The following is a 17,264-nucleotide window of genomic DNA, read 5'->3' as shown; positions in this document are numbered from 1 at the left end:
CCTGTCCCAGACCTGCTGTTTTCAACTCTTAATGATCGGATATGAAAAGCCAACTGAGATTTATTCCTGATTATTATTTGACCATGCTTGTCATTTATGAACATTTTGAAAATCTTGGCTCTCTCTAATTTTCTCCTTCTCTCTTTCTTTCTCTCGGAGGACCTGGGCCCTAGGACCATGCGTCGGGACTGCCGCCCGTGGTGACTCCTTGCTGTCCCCAGTCCGCCTGGCCTTGCTGCTATTCCAGTTTCAGCTGTTCTGCTTGCGGTTATGGAACCGCCACCTGTCCCAGACCTGTTGTTTTTCAACTCTTAATGATCAGCTATGAAAAGCCAACTGAAAATTATTCATGATTATTATTTGACCATGCTTGTCACTTATGAACATTTTTGAACATCTTGGCATAGTTCTGTTATAATCTCCACCCGGCACAGCCAGAAGAGGACTGGCCACCCCTCATAGCCTGGTTCCTCTCTAGGTTTCTTCCTAGGTTTTGGCCTTTCTAGGGAGTTTTTCCTAGCCACCGTGCTTCTACACCTGCATTCTAGCTGTTTGGGGTTTTAGGCTGGGTTTCTGTACAGCACTTCGAGATATTATCTGATGTACGAAGGGCTATATAAAATAAAATTGATTGATTGATTGATGAGAAAGTTGTCCGGCTGCGGGGATTGTGCGGGGGGGATTTCTACTACTATCTGTACTTACTGGTGGCACAGATGCTGTTTCATCCTTTCCTACAATGAAATTACCCTTGCCTAACGATTGCGTCTGAAGCTGGGCTTGCAGCACAGCTATCTTCGCCGTAAGGCGATCGTTCTTCTGTATATTATGAGTACAGCGACTGCAATTCGAAGGCATCATGTTAATGTTACTACTCAGCTTTGGCTGTTGGAGGTCCTGACGAACCACGTCCAGATGAAGCGTCCGGAGTGAAACAGTTGAATGGAAGAGAAAAAAACATTGCGAGGGAAAAACTAAAAATATAAACGGTAATTAAAAAGTAAAAACCGTAGTTTTCAGCTAGCAAAGTAAGGTTGGCAACAAAACGCACAGCAACACGTCTGCAAGTTGTGACCGGAAATGTCTACCAATAAAAATTCTCAAACTGGACAGTTTTATCTCAATCTCTTCATTCAAAGACTCAATCATGGACATTCATACTGACAGTTGTGGCTGCTTTGCGTGATGTATTGTTGTCTCTACCTTCTTGCCCTTTGTGCTGTTGTCTGTGCCCAACAATGTTTGTACCCTGTTTTGTGCTGCTACCATGTTGCTACCATGCTGTGTTGTCTTAGGTCTCTTTTTATGTGGTGTCATGGTGTCTCTTTATGTAGTGTTGTGTTGTCTCTCGCCGTGATGTGTTTTTTGTCCTATATTTACTGTATATGTTATTTATTTTTTATTTTTAATCCAGCCCCCGTCCCAGCAGGAGGTCTTTTGCCTTTTGGTAGGCCGTCATTGTAAATAAGAACTTTTTCTTAACTGACTTGCCTGGTTCAATAAAGGTCAAATAAAAAAACTGTGCAGGGGGTAGTATAAGTGAGTAAGGAATAGTGTGCAAGGGGTAGTGTGTAGGGGGTAGTGTGGAGGGGGTAGTGTGGAGGGGGTAGTATAAGTGAGTAAGGAATAGTGTGCAAGGGGTAGTGTGTAGGGGGTAGTGTGGAGGGGGTAGTATAAGTGTGTAGGTGGTAGTGTTAGTGTGTAGGAGGTAGTGTGCAGGGGGTAGTGTCTGGGGGTAGTAGTAGGGGGTAGTGTGTATGGGGTAGTATAAGTGTGTGGGGGTAGTGTGAAGGGGTAGTATTAGTGTGTAGGGGGTAGTGTGTACAGGGTAGTATTAGTGTGTAGGGGGTAGTATTAGTGTGTAGGGGGTTGTGTGTACAGGGTAGTATTAGTGTGTAGGGGGAAGTATTAGTGTGTAGGGGGTAGTGTTTAGGGGGTAGTGTGTAGGGGGTAGTATTAGTGTGTAGGGGGTGGTGTGTACAGGGTAGTATTAGTGTGTAGGGGGTAGTATTAGTGTGTAGGGGGTAGTATTAGTGTGTAGGGGGTAGTATTAGTGTGTAGGGGGTAGTATTAGTGTGTAGGGGGTAGTATTAGTGTGTAGGGGGTGGTGTGTACAGGGTAGTATTAGTGTGTAGGGGGTAGTATTAGTGTGTAGGGGGTGGTGTGTACAGGGTAGTATTAGTGTGTAGGGGGTAGTATTAGTGTGTAGGGGGTAGTATTAGTGTGTAGGGGGTAGTATTAGTGTGTAGGGGGTAGTATTAGTGTGTAGGGGGTGGTGTGTACAGGGTAGTATTAGTGTGTAGGGGGTAGTGTGTACAGGGTAGTATTAGTGTGTACAGGGTAGTATTAGTGTGTAGGGGGTAGTATTAGTGTGTAGGGGGTAGTATTAGTGTGTAGGGGGTAGCATTAGTGTGTAGGGGGTAGTATTAGTGTGTAGGGGGTAGTATTAGTGTGTAGGGGGTAGTATTAGTGGGTAGGGGGTAGTATTAGTGGGTAGGGGGTAGTATTAGTGTGTAGGGGGTAGTTTTTAGGGGGTAGTGTGTAGGGGGTAGTATTAGTGTGTAGGGGGTAGTATTAGTGTGTATGGGTTAGTGTGTACAGGGTAGTATTAGTGTGTAGGGGGTGGTATTAGTGTGTACAGGGTAGTATTAGTGTGTAGGGGGTGGTGTGTACAGGGTAGTATTAGTGTGTAGGGGGTAGTATTAGTGTGTAGGGGGTGGTATTAGTGTGTAGGGGGTAGAATTAGTGTGTATGGGGTAGTATTAGTGTGTAGGGGGTGGTGTGTACAGGGTAGTATTAGTGTGTAGGGGGTGGTATTAGTGTGTAGGGGGTAGTATTAGTGTGTAGGGGGTAGTATTAGTGTGTAGGGGGTAGTATTAGTTTGTAGGGGGTAGTATTAGTGTGTAGGGGGTAGTGTGTAGGGGGTGGTGTGTACAGGGTAGTGTTAGTGTGTAGGGGGTGTTATTAGTGTGTAGGGGGTAGTATTAGTGTGTAGGGGGTAGTATTAGTATGTACGGGGTAGTATTAGTGTGTAGGGGGTAGTGTGTACAGGGTAGTATTAGTGTGTAGGGGGTGATGTGTAGGGGGTAGTATTAGTGTGTAGGGGGTAGTATTAGTGGGTAGGGGGTAGTATTAGTGGGTAGGGGGTAGTATTAGTGTGTAGGGGGTAGTTTTTAGGGGGTAGTGTGTAGGGGGTAGTATTAGTGTGTAGGGGGTAGTATTAGTGTGTAGGGGTTAGTGTGTACAGGGTAGTATTAGTGTGTAGGGGGTGGTATTAGTGTGTACAGGGTAGTATTAGTGTGTAGGGGGTGGTGTGTACAGGGTAGTATTAGTGTGTAGGGGGTAGTATTAGTGTGTAGGGGGTGGTATTAGTGTGTAGGGGGTAGAATTAGTGTGTATGGGGTAGTATTAGTGTGTAGGGGGTGGTGTGTACAGGGTAGTATTAGTGTGTAGGGGGTGGTATTAGTGTGTAGGGGGTAGTATTAGTGTGTAGGGGGTAGTATTAGTGTGTAGGGGGTAGTATTAGTTTGTAGGGGGTAGTATTAGTGTGTAGGGGGTAGTGTGTAGGGGGTGGTGTGTACAGGGTAGTGTTAGTGTGTAGGGGGTGTTATTAGTGTGTAGGGGGTAGTATTAGTGTGTAGGGGGTAGTATTAGTATGTACGGGGTAGTATTAGTGTGTAGGGGGTAGTGTGTACAGGGTAGTATTAGTGTGTAGGGGGTGATGTGTAGGGGGTAGTATTAGTGTGTAGGGGGTAGTATTAGTGTGTAGGGGGTAGTGTTAGTGTGTAGGGGGTAGTATTAGTGTGTAGGGGGTAGTATTAGTGTGTAGGGGGTAGTATTAGTGTGTAGGGGGTAGTGTGTATGGGGTAGTATTAGTGTGTAGGGGGTAGTGTGTACAGGGTAGTATTAGTGTGTAGGGGGTGATGTGTAGGGGGTAGTATTAGTGTGTAGGGGGTAGTATTAGTGTGTACGGGGTAGTATTAGTGTGTAGGGGGTAGTGTGTACAGGGTAGTATTAGTGTGTAGGGGGTAGTATTAGTGTGTACAGGAAATAGTATTAGTGTGTATAGGAATTAGTATTAGTGTGTAGGGGGTAGTGTGTACAGGGTAGTATTAGTGTGTAGGGGGTAGTATTAGTGTGTAGGGGGTAGTATTAGTGTGTAGGGGGTAGTATTAGTGTGTACAGGGTAGTATTAGTGTGTAGGGGGTAGTGTGTACAGGGTAGTATTAGTGTGTAGGGGGTAGTATTAGTGTGTAGGGGGTAGTATTAGTGTGTAGGGGGTAGTATTAGTGTGTAGGTGTAACGGTCCTGACCTGTTTTATGTTGTTTTTGTATGTGTTTAGGTCAGGGCATGTGTTTTGGGTGGGCAGTCTATGTTATCTGTTTCTATGTTGGTTTTGGTTGCCTGGTATGGCTCTTAATTAGAGGCAGGTGTTTTGCGTTCTCCTCTAATTAAGAGTCATATTTAGGTAGGGTGTTCTCACTGTTTGTTTGTGGGTGATTGTCTCCTGTGTCTGTGTCGATGTTACACCATACGGGATTGTTTCGGTTTGTTCGTGCGTTTTTGTAGTAAGTACTTGTTCGTTCGTTCTGCGTGTGTTATGTCAGTTCGTCGTACTAGTCTGTCTATTTTCGTTTTGTTATTTTGTTCGTTTATTCAAGTATAGTTTGTTTCGTTTTGTCTAATAAATAAAACTCATCATGTTTTCACAACCCGCTGCGCCTTGGCTCGATCACTACACCTCCTCTTCTTATGAAGAGAGAGAGGAACGCCGTTACAGTAGGGGGTAGTATAAGTGTGTAGGGGGTGATGTGTAGGGGGTAGTATTAGTGTGTAGGGGGTAGTATTAGTGTGTAGGGGGTAGTATTAGTGTGTACAGGGTAGTATTAGTGTGTAGGGGGTGGTGTGTACAGGGTAGTATTAGTGTGTAGGGGGTGATGTGTAGGGGGTAGTATTAGTGTGTAGGGGGTAGTATTAGTGTGTAGGGGGTAGTATTAGTGTGTACAGGGTAGTATTAGTGTGTAGGGGGTGGTGTGTACGGGGTAGTATTAGTGTGTAGGGGGTAGTATTAGTGTGTACAGGGTAGTATTAGTGTGTAGGGGGTAGTATAAGTGTGTAGGGGGTGGTGTGTACAGGGTAGTATTAGTGTGTAGGGGGTGGTATTAGTGTGTAGGGGGTGGTGTGTACAGGGTAGTATTAGTGTGTAGGGGGTAGTATTAGTGTGTAGGGGGTGGTATTAGTGTGTAGGGGGTAGTATTAGTGTGTAGGGGGTAGTATTAGTGTGTAGGGGGTAGTATTAGTGTGTAGGGGGTAGTATTAGTGTGTAGGGGGTAGTATTAGTGTGTAGGGGGTAGTGTGTAGGGGGTAGTATTAGTGTGTAGGGGGTAGTGTGTATGGGGTAGTATTAGTGTGTAGGGGGTGGTGTGTACAGGGTAGTATTAGTGTGTAGGGGGTAGTGTGTACAGGGTAGTATTAGTGTGTAGGGGGTAGTATTAGTGTGTAGGGGGTAGTGTTAGTGTGTAGGGGTAGTGTGTAGGGGGTGGTGTGTACAGGGTAGTATTAGTGTGTAGGGGGTAGTATTAGTGTGTAGGGGGTAGTACTAGTGTGTAGGGGGTGGTGTGTACAGGGTAGTATTAGTGTGTAGGGGGTAGTATTAGTGTGTAGGGGGTAGTGTTAGTGTGTAGGGGGTAGTGTGTAGGGGGTGGTGTGTACAGGGTAGTATTAGTGTGTAGGGGGTAGTATTAGTGTGTAGGGGGTAGTGTTAGTGTGTAGGGGGTAGTGTGTAGGGGGTGGTGTGTACAGGGTAGTATTAGTGTGTAGGGGGTAGTATTAGTGTGTACAGGGTAGTATTAGTGTGTAGGGGGTAGTATTAGTGTGTAGGGGGTAGTATTAGTGTGTAGGGGGTAGTATTAGTGTGTAGGGTGTAGTATTAGTGTGTAGGGGGTAGTGTTTAGGGGGTAGTGTTTAGGGTTAGCATAAGTGTGTAGGGGTAGAGTGTAGGGGAAGTATAATTGTGTAGGATGTAGTGTGATGGGGATAGTGTGTAGTAGTGTGTATGGGGTAGTATTAGTGTGTAGGGGGTGGTGTGTACAGGGTAGTATTAGTGTGTATGGGGTGGTGTGTACAGGGTAGTATTAGTGTGTAGGCGGTAGTATTAGTGTGTAGGGGGTAGTATTAGTGTGTAGGGGGTAGTGTGTACAGGGTAGTATTAGTGTGTTGGGGGTAGTATTAGTGTGTAGGGGGAAGTGTTAGTGTGTAGGGGGTAGTGTGTAGGGGGTGGTGTGTACAGGGTAGTATTAGTGTGTAGGCGGTAGTATTAGTGTGTAGGGGGTAGTATTAGTGTGTAGGGGGTGGTGTGTACAGGGTAGTATTAGTGTGTAGGCGGTAGTATTAGTGTGTAGGGGGTAGTATTAGTGTGTAGGGGGTAGTGTGTACAGGGTAGTATTAGTGTGTTGGGGGTAGTATTAGTGTGTAGGGGGAAGTGTTAGTGTGTAGGGGGTAGTGTGTAGGGGGTGGTGTGTACAGGGTAGTATTAGTGTGTAGGGGGTAGTATTAGTGTGTACAGGGTAGTATTAGTGTGTACGGGGTAGTATTAGTGTGTAGGGGGTAGTATTAGTGTGTAGGGGGTAGTATTAGTGTGTAGGGGGTAGTATTAGTGTGTAGGGTGTAGTATTAGTGTGTAGGGGGTAGTGTTTAGGGGGTAGTGTTTAGGGGTAGCATAAGTGTGTAGGGGTAGAGTGTAGTGGGTAGTGTGTAGGGGAAGTATAATTGTGTAGGATGTAGTGTGATGGGGATAGTGTGTAGTAGTGTGTAGGGTAGAGTGTAGGGGTAGTGTGTAGTGGTAGTATAAGTATGTAGGGGGTAGTGTGTAGGAATGTGTAGGGTATTGTGTAGGGGGTAGTGTATAGTAGTGTGTAGGGTATTGTGTAGGGGGGTAGTGTGTATTAGTGTGTAGGGGGTAGTGTGTAGGGTAGAGTGTAGGGGTAGTGTGTAGGGGGTGGTATGTAGTGGTTGTATACGTATGTACCGGGTGGTGTGTAGTAGTGTGTAGGGGGTAGTGTGTAGTGGGAGCATTAGGGGGTAGTGTGTAGTAGTGTGTAGGGTAGAGTGTAGTGTGTAGGGGTAGTGTGTAGGGGGTAGTGTGTAGTAGTGTGTAGGGTTAGTGTGTAGGGGGTAGTGTGTATTAGTGTGTAGGGGTAGTGTGTAGGGGGTAGTGTGATGGGGGTAGTGTGATGGGGGTAGTGTGATGGGGGTAGTGTGATGGGGGTAGTGTGTATTAATGTGCAGGGTAGTGTGATGGGGGTAGTGTGATGGGGGTAGTGTGTATTAATGTGCAGGGTAGTGTGTAGGGGGTAGTGTGTAGGGGGTAGTGTGATGGGGGTAGTGTGATGGGGTAGTGTGTAGTGGTGTGTAGGGGGTAGTGTGATGGGGTAGTGTGTATTAATGGTGTAGTGTGATGGGGGTAGTGTGTAGGGTAGAGTGTAGGGGGTGGTGTGTAGGGGAAGTATAATTGTGTAGGGTGGAGTGTGATGGGGGTAGTGTGTATTAATGTGCAGGGCAGTGTGTAGGGGGTAGTGTGTAGTGGTGTGTAGGGGGTAGTGTGATGGGGTAGTGTGTAGTGGTGTGTAGGGGGTAGTGTGATGGGGGTAGTGTGATGGGGGTAGTGTGATGGGGGTAGTGTGATGGGGGTAGTGTGTATTAATGTGCAGGGTAGTGTGTAGGGGGTAGTGTGTATTAATGGTTAAGTGTGATGGGGGTAGTGTGTAGTGGTGTGTAGGGGGTGGTGTGTAGGGGGTAGTGTGTATTAATGGTGTAGTGTGATGATGGTAGTGTGTAGTAGTGTGTAGGGTAGAGTGTGTAGTAGTGTGTAGTAGTGTGTAGGGTAGTGTGTAGGGTAGTGTGTAGGGTGGAGTGTGATGGGGGTAGTGTGCAGTAGTGTGTAGGGTAGAGTGTGTAGTAGTGTGTAGTAGTGTGTAGGGTAGTGTGTAGGGTGGAGTGTGATGGGGGTAGTGTGCAGTAGTGTGTAGGGTAGAGTGTGTAGTAGTGTGTAGTAGTGTGTAGGGTAGTGTGTAGGGTGGAGTGTGATGGGGTAGTGTGTAGTAGTGTGTAGGGTAGAGTGTGTAGTAGTGTGTAGTAGTGTGTAGGGTAGTGTGTAGGGTGGAGTGTGATGGGGGTAGTGTGCAGTAGTGTGTAGGGTAGTGTGTAGGGGGTAGTGTGTAGGGGAAGTCTAATTGTGTAGGGTGTAGTGTGATGGGGGTAGTGTGTAGTAGTGTGTAGGGTAGAGTGTGTAGTAGTGTGTAGTAGTGTGTAGGGTAGTGTGTAGGGTGGAGTGTGATGGGGGTAGTGTGCAGTAGTGTGTAGGGTAGAGTGTGTAGTAGTGTGTAGTAGTGTGTAGGGTAGTGTGTAGGGTGGAGTGTGATGGGGGTAGTGTGCAGTAGTGTGTAGGGTAGAGTGTGTAGTAGTGTGTAGTAGTGTGTAGGGGGTAGTGTGTAGGGGGTAGTGTGTAGGGGAAGTCTAATTGTGTAGGGTGTAGTGTGATGGGGGTAGTGTGTAGTAGTGTGTATTAGTGTGTAGGGGTAGTGTGTAGGGGAAGTATAATTGTGTAGGGTGGAGTGTGATGGGTGTAGTGTGTAGGTGTTGTATGTAGTAGTGTGTAGGGGGTAGTGTGTACTAGTGTGTAGGGGGTAGTGTGTAGGGGGTGGTGTGTAGGGGAAGTATAATTGTGTAGGGTGTAGTGTGATGGGGGTAGTGTGTTGTAGTGTGTAGGGTGGAGTGTGTAGGTGTTGTATGTATTAGTGTGTAGGGGGTAGTGTGTAGGGGGTAGTGTGTAGGGGGTAGTGTGATGGGGGTAGTGTGTATTAATGTGCAGGGTAGTGTGTAGGGGGTAGTGTGTAGTGGTGTGTAGGGGGTAGTGTGATGGGGTAGTGTGTAGTGGTGTGTAGGGGGTAGTGTGATGGGGGTAGTGTGATGGGGGTAGTGTGTAGGGGGTAGTGTGTAGGGGGTAGTGTGTATTAATGTGCAGGGTAGTGTGTAGGGGGTAGTGTGATGGGGGTAGTGTGATGGGGGTAGTGTGATGGGGGTAGTGTGATGGGGGTAGTGTGATGGGGGTAGTGTGATGGGGGTAGTGTGTATTAATGTGCAGGGTAGTGTGATGGGGGTAGTGTGATGGGGGTAGTGTGTAGGGGGTAGTGTGATGGGGGTAGTGTGATGGGGGTAGTGTGTAGGGGGTAGTGTGTAGGGGGTAGTGTGATGGGGGTAGTGTGATGGGGGTAGTGTGTAGGGGGTAGTGTGATGGGGAGAGTGTGATGGGGGTAGTGTGTAGGGGGTAGTGTGATGGGGGTAGTGTGTAGGGGGTAGTGTGTAGGGGGTAGTGTGTAGGGGGTAGTGTGATGGGGGTAGTGTGTAGGGGGTAGTGTGATGGGGGTAGTGTGATGGGGGTAGTGTGTATTAATGTGCAGGGTAGTGTGATGGGGGTAGTGTGTAGGCGTAGTGTGTAGGGGGTAGTGTGATCGGGGTAGTGTGATGGGGGTAGTGTGATGGGGGTAGTGTGATGGGGGTAGTGTGATGGGGGTAGTGTGTATTAATGTGCAGGGTAGTGTGATGGGGGTAGTGTGATGGGGGTAGTGTGTATTAATGTGCAGGGTAGTGTGATGGGGGTAGTGTGATGGGGGTAGTGTGATGGGGGTAGTGTGATGGGGGTAGTGTGTAGGTGTTGTCTGTGTGTCCAGTCTACTCCTAATCCCTCCCAGGGGAATTAGCCTCCAGACCGCGCCTCGTTAAGCCATCTGACGGGAGCGAGCAGTTTGTCCTCCATCTCATTTTGCCTCGCGCTCCTCTCTCTGCGTCACCATCGCAATGAACAGGTCCTCCTTGCGCTCTGGTGAGTACTCCTTGTGCCTTTCCCTTCTCCTCTCCCTCCTCTCCTTTTTTCACTTTAGATAAAGAAGGGAATGGAGACTGTTAGTTTGGGAGTGTTCTGGCTTGTTTAAATCCTTCGGGGCTGGGTGAGGGTTAGTGTTAGTGACAGGACGGGCAAGGGAGAGGGAGGTGAGACTTGGTGAGAGAGTTGCTGATCCAGCCATCTGCCTGCATACAGACACAGACCTGTTACCGTGGTGACCAAGACACCTGTTATGGTGGTGTTAAATTAAAGCTGAAACAACCACCCACTACAGGACTACAGCATACTAGCTACACCTTACTGTACTATACTGGTACTACTATAGTATCATTATTATTATTTAATTATTTCACCTTTATTTAACCAGGGAAGCTAGTTGAGAACAAGTTCTTATTTACATATTCGACCTGGCCAAGATAAAGCAAAGCAGTGTGACACAAACAACAACACAGAGATACACATGGAATAAACGAACATACAGTCAATAACACAATAGAAAAAAAGAAAGTCTATATACAGTGTGTGCAAATGGCGTGAGGAGGTAAGGCAATAAATAGGCCATAGTAGCAAAGTAATTACAATTTAGCAGATTAAACTGGAGTGATAGATGAGCAGATGATGGTGTGTAAGTAGTGATACTGGTGTGCAAAAGAGCAGCAAAGTAAATAAAAACAATATGGGGATGAGGTAGGTAGATTGGTTATTTACAGATGGACAATGTACAGCTGCAGCGATCGGTTAGCTGCCCTTTTTGAAAGGGGCATGCTTATTTAAGATGGTGAGGAAATTACTTTTAAAGAACTACCATGCATCCTCGACTGACGAGATGAGGTCAATATCCTTCCAGGATACCTGGGCCAGGTCGATTAGAAAGGCCTGCTCTCAGAAGTGTTTTAGGGAGCGTTTGACAGTGATGAGGGGTGGTGGTTTGACCGCGGACCCATAGCGGATGCAGGCAATGAGGCAGTGATCGCTGAGATCCTGGTTGAAGACAGCAGAGGTGTATTTAGAGGGCAAGTTAGTCAGGATAATATCTATTAGGGTGCCCATGTTTACAGATTTAGGGTTGTGCCTGGTGGTTTCCTTGATAATTTGCGTGAGATTGAGGGCATCTAGTATAGATTGTAGGACTGCTGGGGTGTTAAGCACATACCAGTTTAGGTCACCTAACAGAATGAACTCTGAAGATAGATGGGGGGGAAATCAATTCACATATGGTGTCCAGGGCACAGCTGGACGGGCGGCAACAGTGAGAGACTTTTTCTGGAGAGATTAATTTTTAAAATTAGAAGCTCGAACTGTTTGGGCATAGACCTGGAAAGTATGACAGAACTTTGCAAGCTATCTCTGCAATAGATTGCAACTCCTCCCCCTTTGGCAGTTCTATCGTGATGGAACATGTTGTAGTTGGGGATGTGTTCATGGAATTTATATGTTTAAATTAATGATTAGAATATTCCACCCTGAAACCAAATAATTGTATGAAATTGATTAGAATCATAAAAGTATTATGAATGATGTGTGTAGTTTTAGTCAGTAAAATTATAATTAATGTGTGTAGTTTTAGTCAGAATTAGGGTAAAACAATATATATGTACAATATATTGTTATAGTATCTTAAACATAGACTGTCTGAGCAAAATACGGTGCTGTCCTGGCTAGGCTGGGAGATTTAGGAGAGGACAGGGAGTACTTCTCACGGTCTCCCTAATCTTGGGGGAGGGCAGGGAGTACTTCTCACGGTCTCCCTAATCTTGGGGGAGGACAGGGAGTACTTCTCACGGTCTCCCTAATCTTGGGAGAGGACAGGGAGTACTTCTCACGGTCCCCCTAATCTTGGGGGAGGACAGGGAGTACTTCTCACGGTCTCCCTTATCTTGGGGTAGGACAGGGAGTACTTCTCACGGTCTCCCTAATCTTGGGGTAGGACAGGGAGTACTTTTCACGGTCTCCCTAATCTTGGGAGAGGACAGGGAGTACTTCTCACGGTCTCCCTAATCTTGGGAGCGGGCAGGGAGTACTTCTCACAGTATCCCTAATCTTGGGAGAGGACAGGGAGTACTTCTCACGGTCTCCCTAATCTTGGGGGAGGACAGGGAGTACTTCTCACGGTCTCTCTAATCTTGAGGGAGGACAGGGAGTACTTCTCACGGTCTCTCTAATCTTGGGGGAGGACAGGGAGTACTTCTCACGGTCTCCCTAATCTTGGGGGAGGACAGGGAGTACTTCTCACGGTCTCCCTAATCTTGAGGGAGGACAGGGAGTACTTCTCACGGTCTCCCTAATCTTGGGGGAGGACAGGGAGTACTTCTCACGGTCTCTCTAATCTTGGGGGACGACAGGGAGTACTTCTCACGGTCTCCCTAATCTTGGGGGAGGACAGGGAGTACTTCTCACGGTCTCTCTAATCTTGGGGGACGACAGGGAGTACTTCTCACGGTCTCCCTAATCTTGGGGGAGGACAGGGAGTACTTCTCACGGTCTCCCTAATCTTGGGAGAGGACAGGGAGTACTTCTCACGGTCTCCCTAATCTTGGGGGAGGACAGGGAGTACTTCTCACGGTCTCCCTAATCTTGGGGGAGGACAGGGAGTACTTCTCACGGTCTCTCTAATCTTGGGGGACGACAGGGAGTACTTCTCACGGTCTCCCTAATCTTGGGGGAGGACAGGGAGTACTTCTCACAGTATCCCTAATCTTGGGGGAGGACAGGGAGTACTTCTCACGGTCTCCCTAATCTTTGTCGGCTGGGTAGTGATACAGTATGTGCGTAGGATACCTGCTGTTTGTGTTTGTGTTTGTGTATGAAGGTATGTGCGTAAGGAGCCAGTATAAAATGGATGGTTCTGTACAACGGACTAGGACGTCCTCGTGAATAAACATTTTGGCTATTGTAGCTGGGACTCTGTCTGTTTCATTCAACTAGAATCTTACAAATTCTGGGTTGCAGACTGAACAGTTTAATTGAAGTTCAGTTTATGAACATTGATACATAATTCTCATGACAGTATGGAAATCGCAGAATTTTTGGTGGCCTTCCTAAGCCAGGATTCAGACACGGCAATGACATCAGAGTTGGCGGAGTGTGCTAAAGCAGTGAGTAAAACTCAGGGAGGAGGCTTCTGATGTTAACATGCATGAAACCAAGGCTTTTTCTATTACAGAAGTCAACAAATGAGAGTGCCTGGGGACACGCGGGGCTTGGGTTAGCCTCCACATCACCCGAGGAACAGAGGAGGAGTAGGATGAGGGTACGGCTAAAGGCTATCAAAACTGGTCGTCTAGTGCGTTGGGGACAGAGAATAAAAGGATCAGATTTCTGGGCGTGGTAGAATAGATTCAGGGCATGTTGATTGGGAGAGCTAGCTAAGTCAAAAACGGGTAAGACAACAACAGATAATCAGCTAAAGACAAAAACAACAGGTAAAATTGCGATGAATGGACAGAGAGGGTCGGTTAACTTCTTCTGGCTGCAAGCCCGAGGCCGCCCACAATATGACAACCGCCACTTCAAGTGCAGGGCGCGAAATTCAAAATATATTTTTTTGAAATATTTAACTTTCACACATTAACAAGTCCAATACAGCAAATGAAAGGTACACATCTTGTGAATCCAGCCAACATGTCCGATTTTTTAAATGTTTTACAGCGAAAACAGCACGTATATTTATGTTAGCTCACCACCAAATACAAAAAAGGACAGACATTTTTCACAGCACAGGTAGCATGCACAAAGCCAACCTAACTAACCAAGAACCAACCAAACTAACCAACAAACAACTTCATCAGATGACAGTCTTATAACATGTTATTCAATAAATCTATATTTTGTTCGAAAAATGTGCATATTTCAGGTATAAATCATAGTTTACATTGCAGCTACAATCAGAAATTGCACGGAAAGCAGACAGAATAATTACAGACACCAACATCAAATACCTAAATACTCATCATAAAACATTTCTGAAAAATACATAGTGTACAGCAAATGAAAGACAGGCATCTTGTGATTCCAGCCAATATTTCCGATTTCTTAAGTGTTTTACAGCGAAAACACAATATAGCGTTATATTAGATTACCGCAATAGCCAGAAACACAAGCCATTCCCCAGTAGCAAAAGTTAGCGATCGTAACAAACCAGCAAAAGATATATAATTTTTGACTAACCTTGATAATCTTCATCAGATGACAGACCTATAGCATCAGGTTTTACATGCACTTATGTTTTGTTCGAAAATGTGCATATTTAGAGCTGAAATCAGTGGTTATACATTGTGCTAACGTAGCATCTTTTTCCCACAACGTCGTGTTAGAATTCTAAAAATAACTTCATTACGACATCCAGCTTAGGTATAGTGAGAGAGTACCCAAAAGCTGGGCGCAAACGACTAGTACAACATGTTCGACAGATATATGAAATAGCATCATAAAATGGGTCCTACTTTTGCTGATCTTTCATCGGAATGTTGTAAAAGGGGTCCTTTGTCGGGAACAATCGTTGTTTGGATTTAGAACGGCCTTTTTCCCTCTCGATTTAGCAAGCACACTAGCCAAGTGGCGCGAATCTCTCCATGTCAACAAACGGCAGAGAACGGAACACTGCAAAACTCCCGAAAAAAATTCAATAATCTGATTAAACTATATTGAAAAAACATACTTTACAATGATATTGTCACATGTATCAAATAAAATCAAAGCCGGAGATATTAGTCGTCCATAACGACAGCTTATCAGAAGGCAAATCCAGGTCCCTTGACGCGCTCTCCAGAAAACAGGAAACTGGTGACACGTCATACAAAGAGCTATTATACGAGCCCAGATCAAGTTACACACTCTATTTCTTCTCTCACTCCTTGTCGACATCTAGTGGAACACGTATGAAGTGCATCTAAACGAATAAATATCAAGGACTTTAATAGGCAGCCCCTAGAAGAGAGCATCGATTTCAGATTTTCCACTTCCTGTCAGGAAGTTTGCAGCAAAAGGAGTTCTGTTTTACTCACAGATATAATTCAAACGGTTTTAGAAACTAGAGAGTGTTTTCTATCCAATAGCAATAATAATATGCATATTGTGCGAGCAAGAATTGAGTACGAGGCCGTTTGAAATGGGCACCTTTTATCCGGCTACTCAATACTGCCCCTGCAGCCCAAACAGGTTAACTACACACAGGGCCTGAGTTCTGGGCCGACAGATAAACTAAGGTAAACAAAGTGGAGTACAGTGATAAATGAACAGTCCAGCAGGCATCAGCTATGTAGCCAAGTGATCATAGGGTCCAGTGTACAGCAATAGATGAAACAGGGAAGCAGCTAGGCAGTCATTACTACGCTAGCACATGGGAGAAACACGTTTAAAGTTAGCAGTCCGGGGTAAGTAGAAGCGTCTGCTCCGTCGTCTGGCAAAGGCCGGCTGAAGGCACAGCTGATGGAATTACGTCTGCGGACCAGTCGTGGTGGTACGGCAGGGGGCTGTGTCGACGAAGGGACCGGGCCAGATGGCGAAAGAGGTATTGTAGTTGTGGTAATTTCGTTTTCTAGCCGGGAGATGCGCCTGGCTCAGGGCTAGCTTCGAGGCTGGGTCAGTCAGTGGCAGCTAGCTAGCTGTGATGATCAATGGTCCAGGGTTTGCGGCAGGAATCTGGCGTTGTCGTGGAGAAAAACAGTCCGAGGCTGGCAGGCGCTATCCAGACTAAAAAACAACTGGTGCCTGAGCAGAGGTTAAAGGCAGTGGCTAACAATGACTAAATAGCCTGTAACTTAGCTTATTAGCTGGCTACCTTCTGATGAAAGTTTTGGCTATAGGGTCTAAAAAAATTGCGGATCCGTGTCACATTGAGTGTGGCGGGTTACCGGAGGTATATTTAATTTAAAAATTGAAAAGAAGATTGAAAAATGAATTGGAATACATACAAAAAAGACGAAAAATACAAAAAGGAAACGAGAGGACAACAAACCACATTTGCACTGCTACGCCATCTTGGATCAGAACATTACTAAATGTCTGGAAACATCCAGACCCTACAGGGACACAGAGTTAGCTGCAGAACTATTTCATACTAGCTACACCTTACAGTACTATACTGGTAATATATGTCAAATCCACAGATGGCTCCCTGCATTATACTTAACACAACATTGCTCTTCACATTAACAGAAATCCTATACAGCCTTTTTTACAAATTTGAACGCTGGAACGTGAGATGTAATCTACTCCTCCATTAGGATGATAGGTGTAATCTACTCCTTCATTAGGATGATAGATGTAATCTACTCCTCCATTAGGATGATAGATGTAATCTACTCCTCCATTAGGATGATAGATGATAGATGTAATCTACTCCTCCATTAGGATGATAGATGTAATCTACTCCTCCATTAGGATGATAGATGTAATCTACTCCTCCATTAGGATGATAGATGTAATCTACTCCTCCATTAGGATGATAGATGATAGATGTAATCTACTCCTCCATTAGGATGACAGATGTAATCTACACCTCCATTAGGATGATAGATGATAGATGTAATCTACTCCTGCATTAGGATAATAGATTTAATCTACACCTCCATTAGGAGGATAGATGATAGATGTAATCTACTCCTCCATTAGGATGATAGATGTAATCTACTCCTCCATGAGGATGATAGATGATAGATGTAATCTACTCCTCCATTAGGATGATAGATGTAATCTACTCCTCCATTAGGATGATAGATGTAATCTACTACTCCTCCATTAGGATGTTATATGATAGATGTAATCTACACCTCCATTAGGATGATAGATGTAATCTACACCTCCATTAGGATGATAGATGTAATCTACACCTCCATTAGGATGATAGATGATAGATGTAATCTACTCCTGCATTAGGAGGATAGATGATAGATGTAATCTACTCCTCCATTAGGATGATAGATGTAATCTACACCTCCATTAGGAGGATAGATGATAGATGTAATCTACTCCTCCATTAGGATGATATATGTAATCTACTCCTCCATTAGGATGATAGATGTAATCTACTCCTCCATTAGGATGATAGATGTAATCTACTCCTCCATTAGGATGATAGATGATAGATGTAATCTACTCCTCCATTAGGATGATAGATGTAATCTACTCCTCCATTAGGATGATAGATGTAATCTACACCTCCATTAGGATGATAGATGTAATCTACTCCTCCATTAGGATGATAGATGATAGATGTAATCTACACCTCCATTAGGATGATAGATGTAATCTACACCTCCATTAGGATGATAGATGTAATCTACACCTCCATTAGGATGATAGATGTAATCTACTCCTCCATTAGGATGATAGATGTAATCTACTCCTCCATTAGGATGATAG

At 45.3% G+C, this 17,264-nt stretch overlaps 1 protein-coding gene across 1 annotated transcript in view; it reads left to right on the top strand.

The window, feature by feature from the left end:
• Positions 1–9,781: 9,781 nt before the first annotated feature.
• The window catches only part of LOC129841810 (anoctamin-1-like), a 224,328-nt gene continuing 216,845 nt past the window's right edge, over positions 9,782–17,264 (top strand). The window contains exon 1 of the mRNA XM_055910096.1: positions 9,782–9,881. Coding sequence (XP_055766071.1) covers positions 9,857–9,881 — 25 coding nt within the window. The 5' untranslated portion in view covers positions 9,782–9,856. The remainder of the gene's footprint in view (positions 9,882–17,264) is intronic.

This window comes from Salvelinus fontinalis, unplaced genomic scaffold, assembly GCF_029448725.1.
Source record: "Salvelinus fontinalis isolate EN_2023a unplaced genomic scaffold, ASM2944872v1 scaffold_0001, whole genome shotgun sequence".
NCBI lineage: Eukaryota > Metazoa > Chordata > Actinopteri > Salmoniformes > Salmonidae > Salvelinus > Salvelinus fontinalis.
Note: the sequence above shows the minus strand (reverse complement) of the source record. Positions and strands in the feature narration are given on the sequence as shown.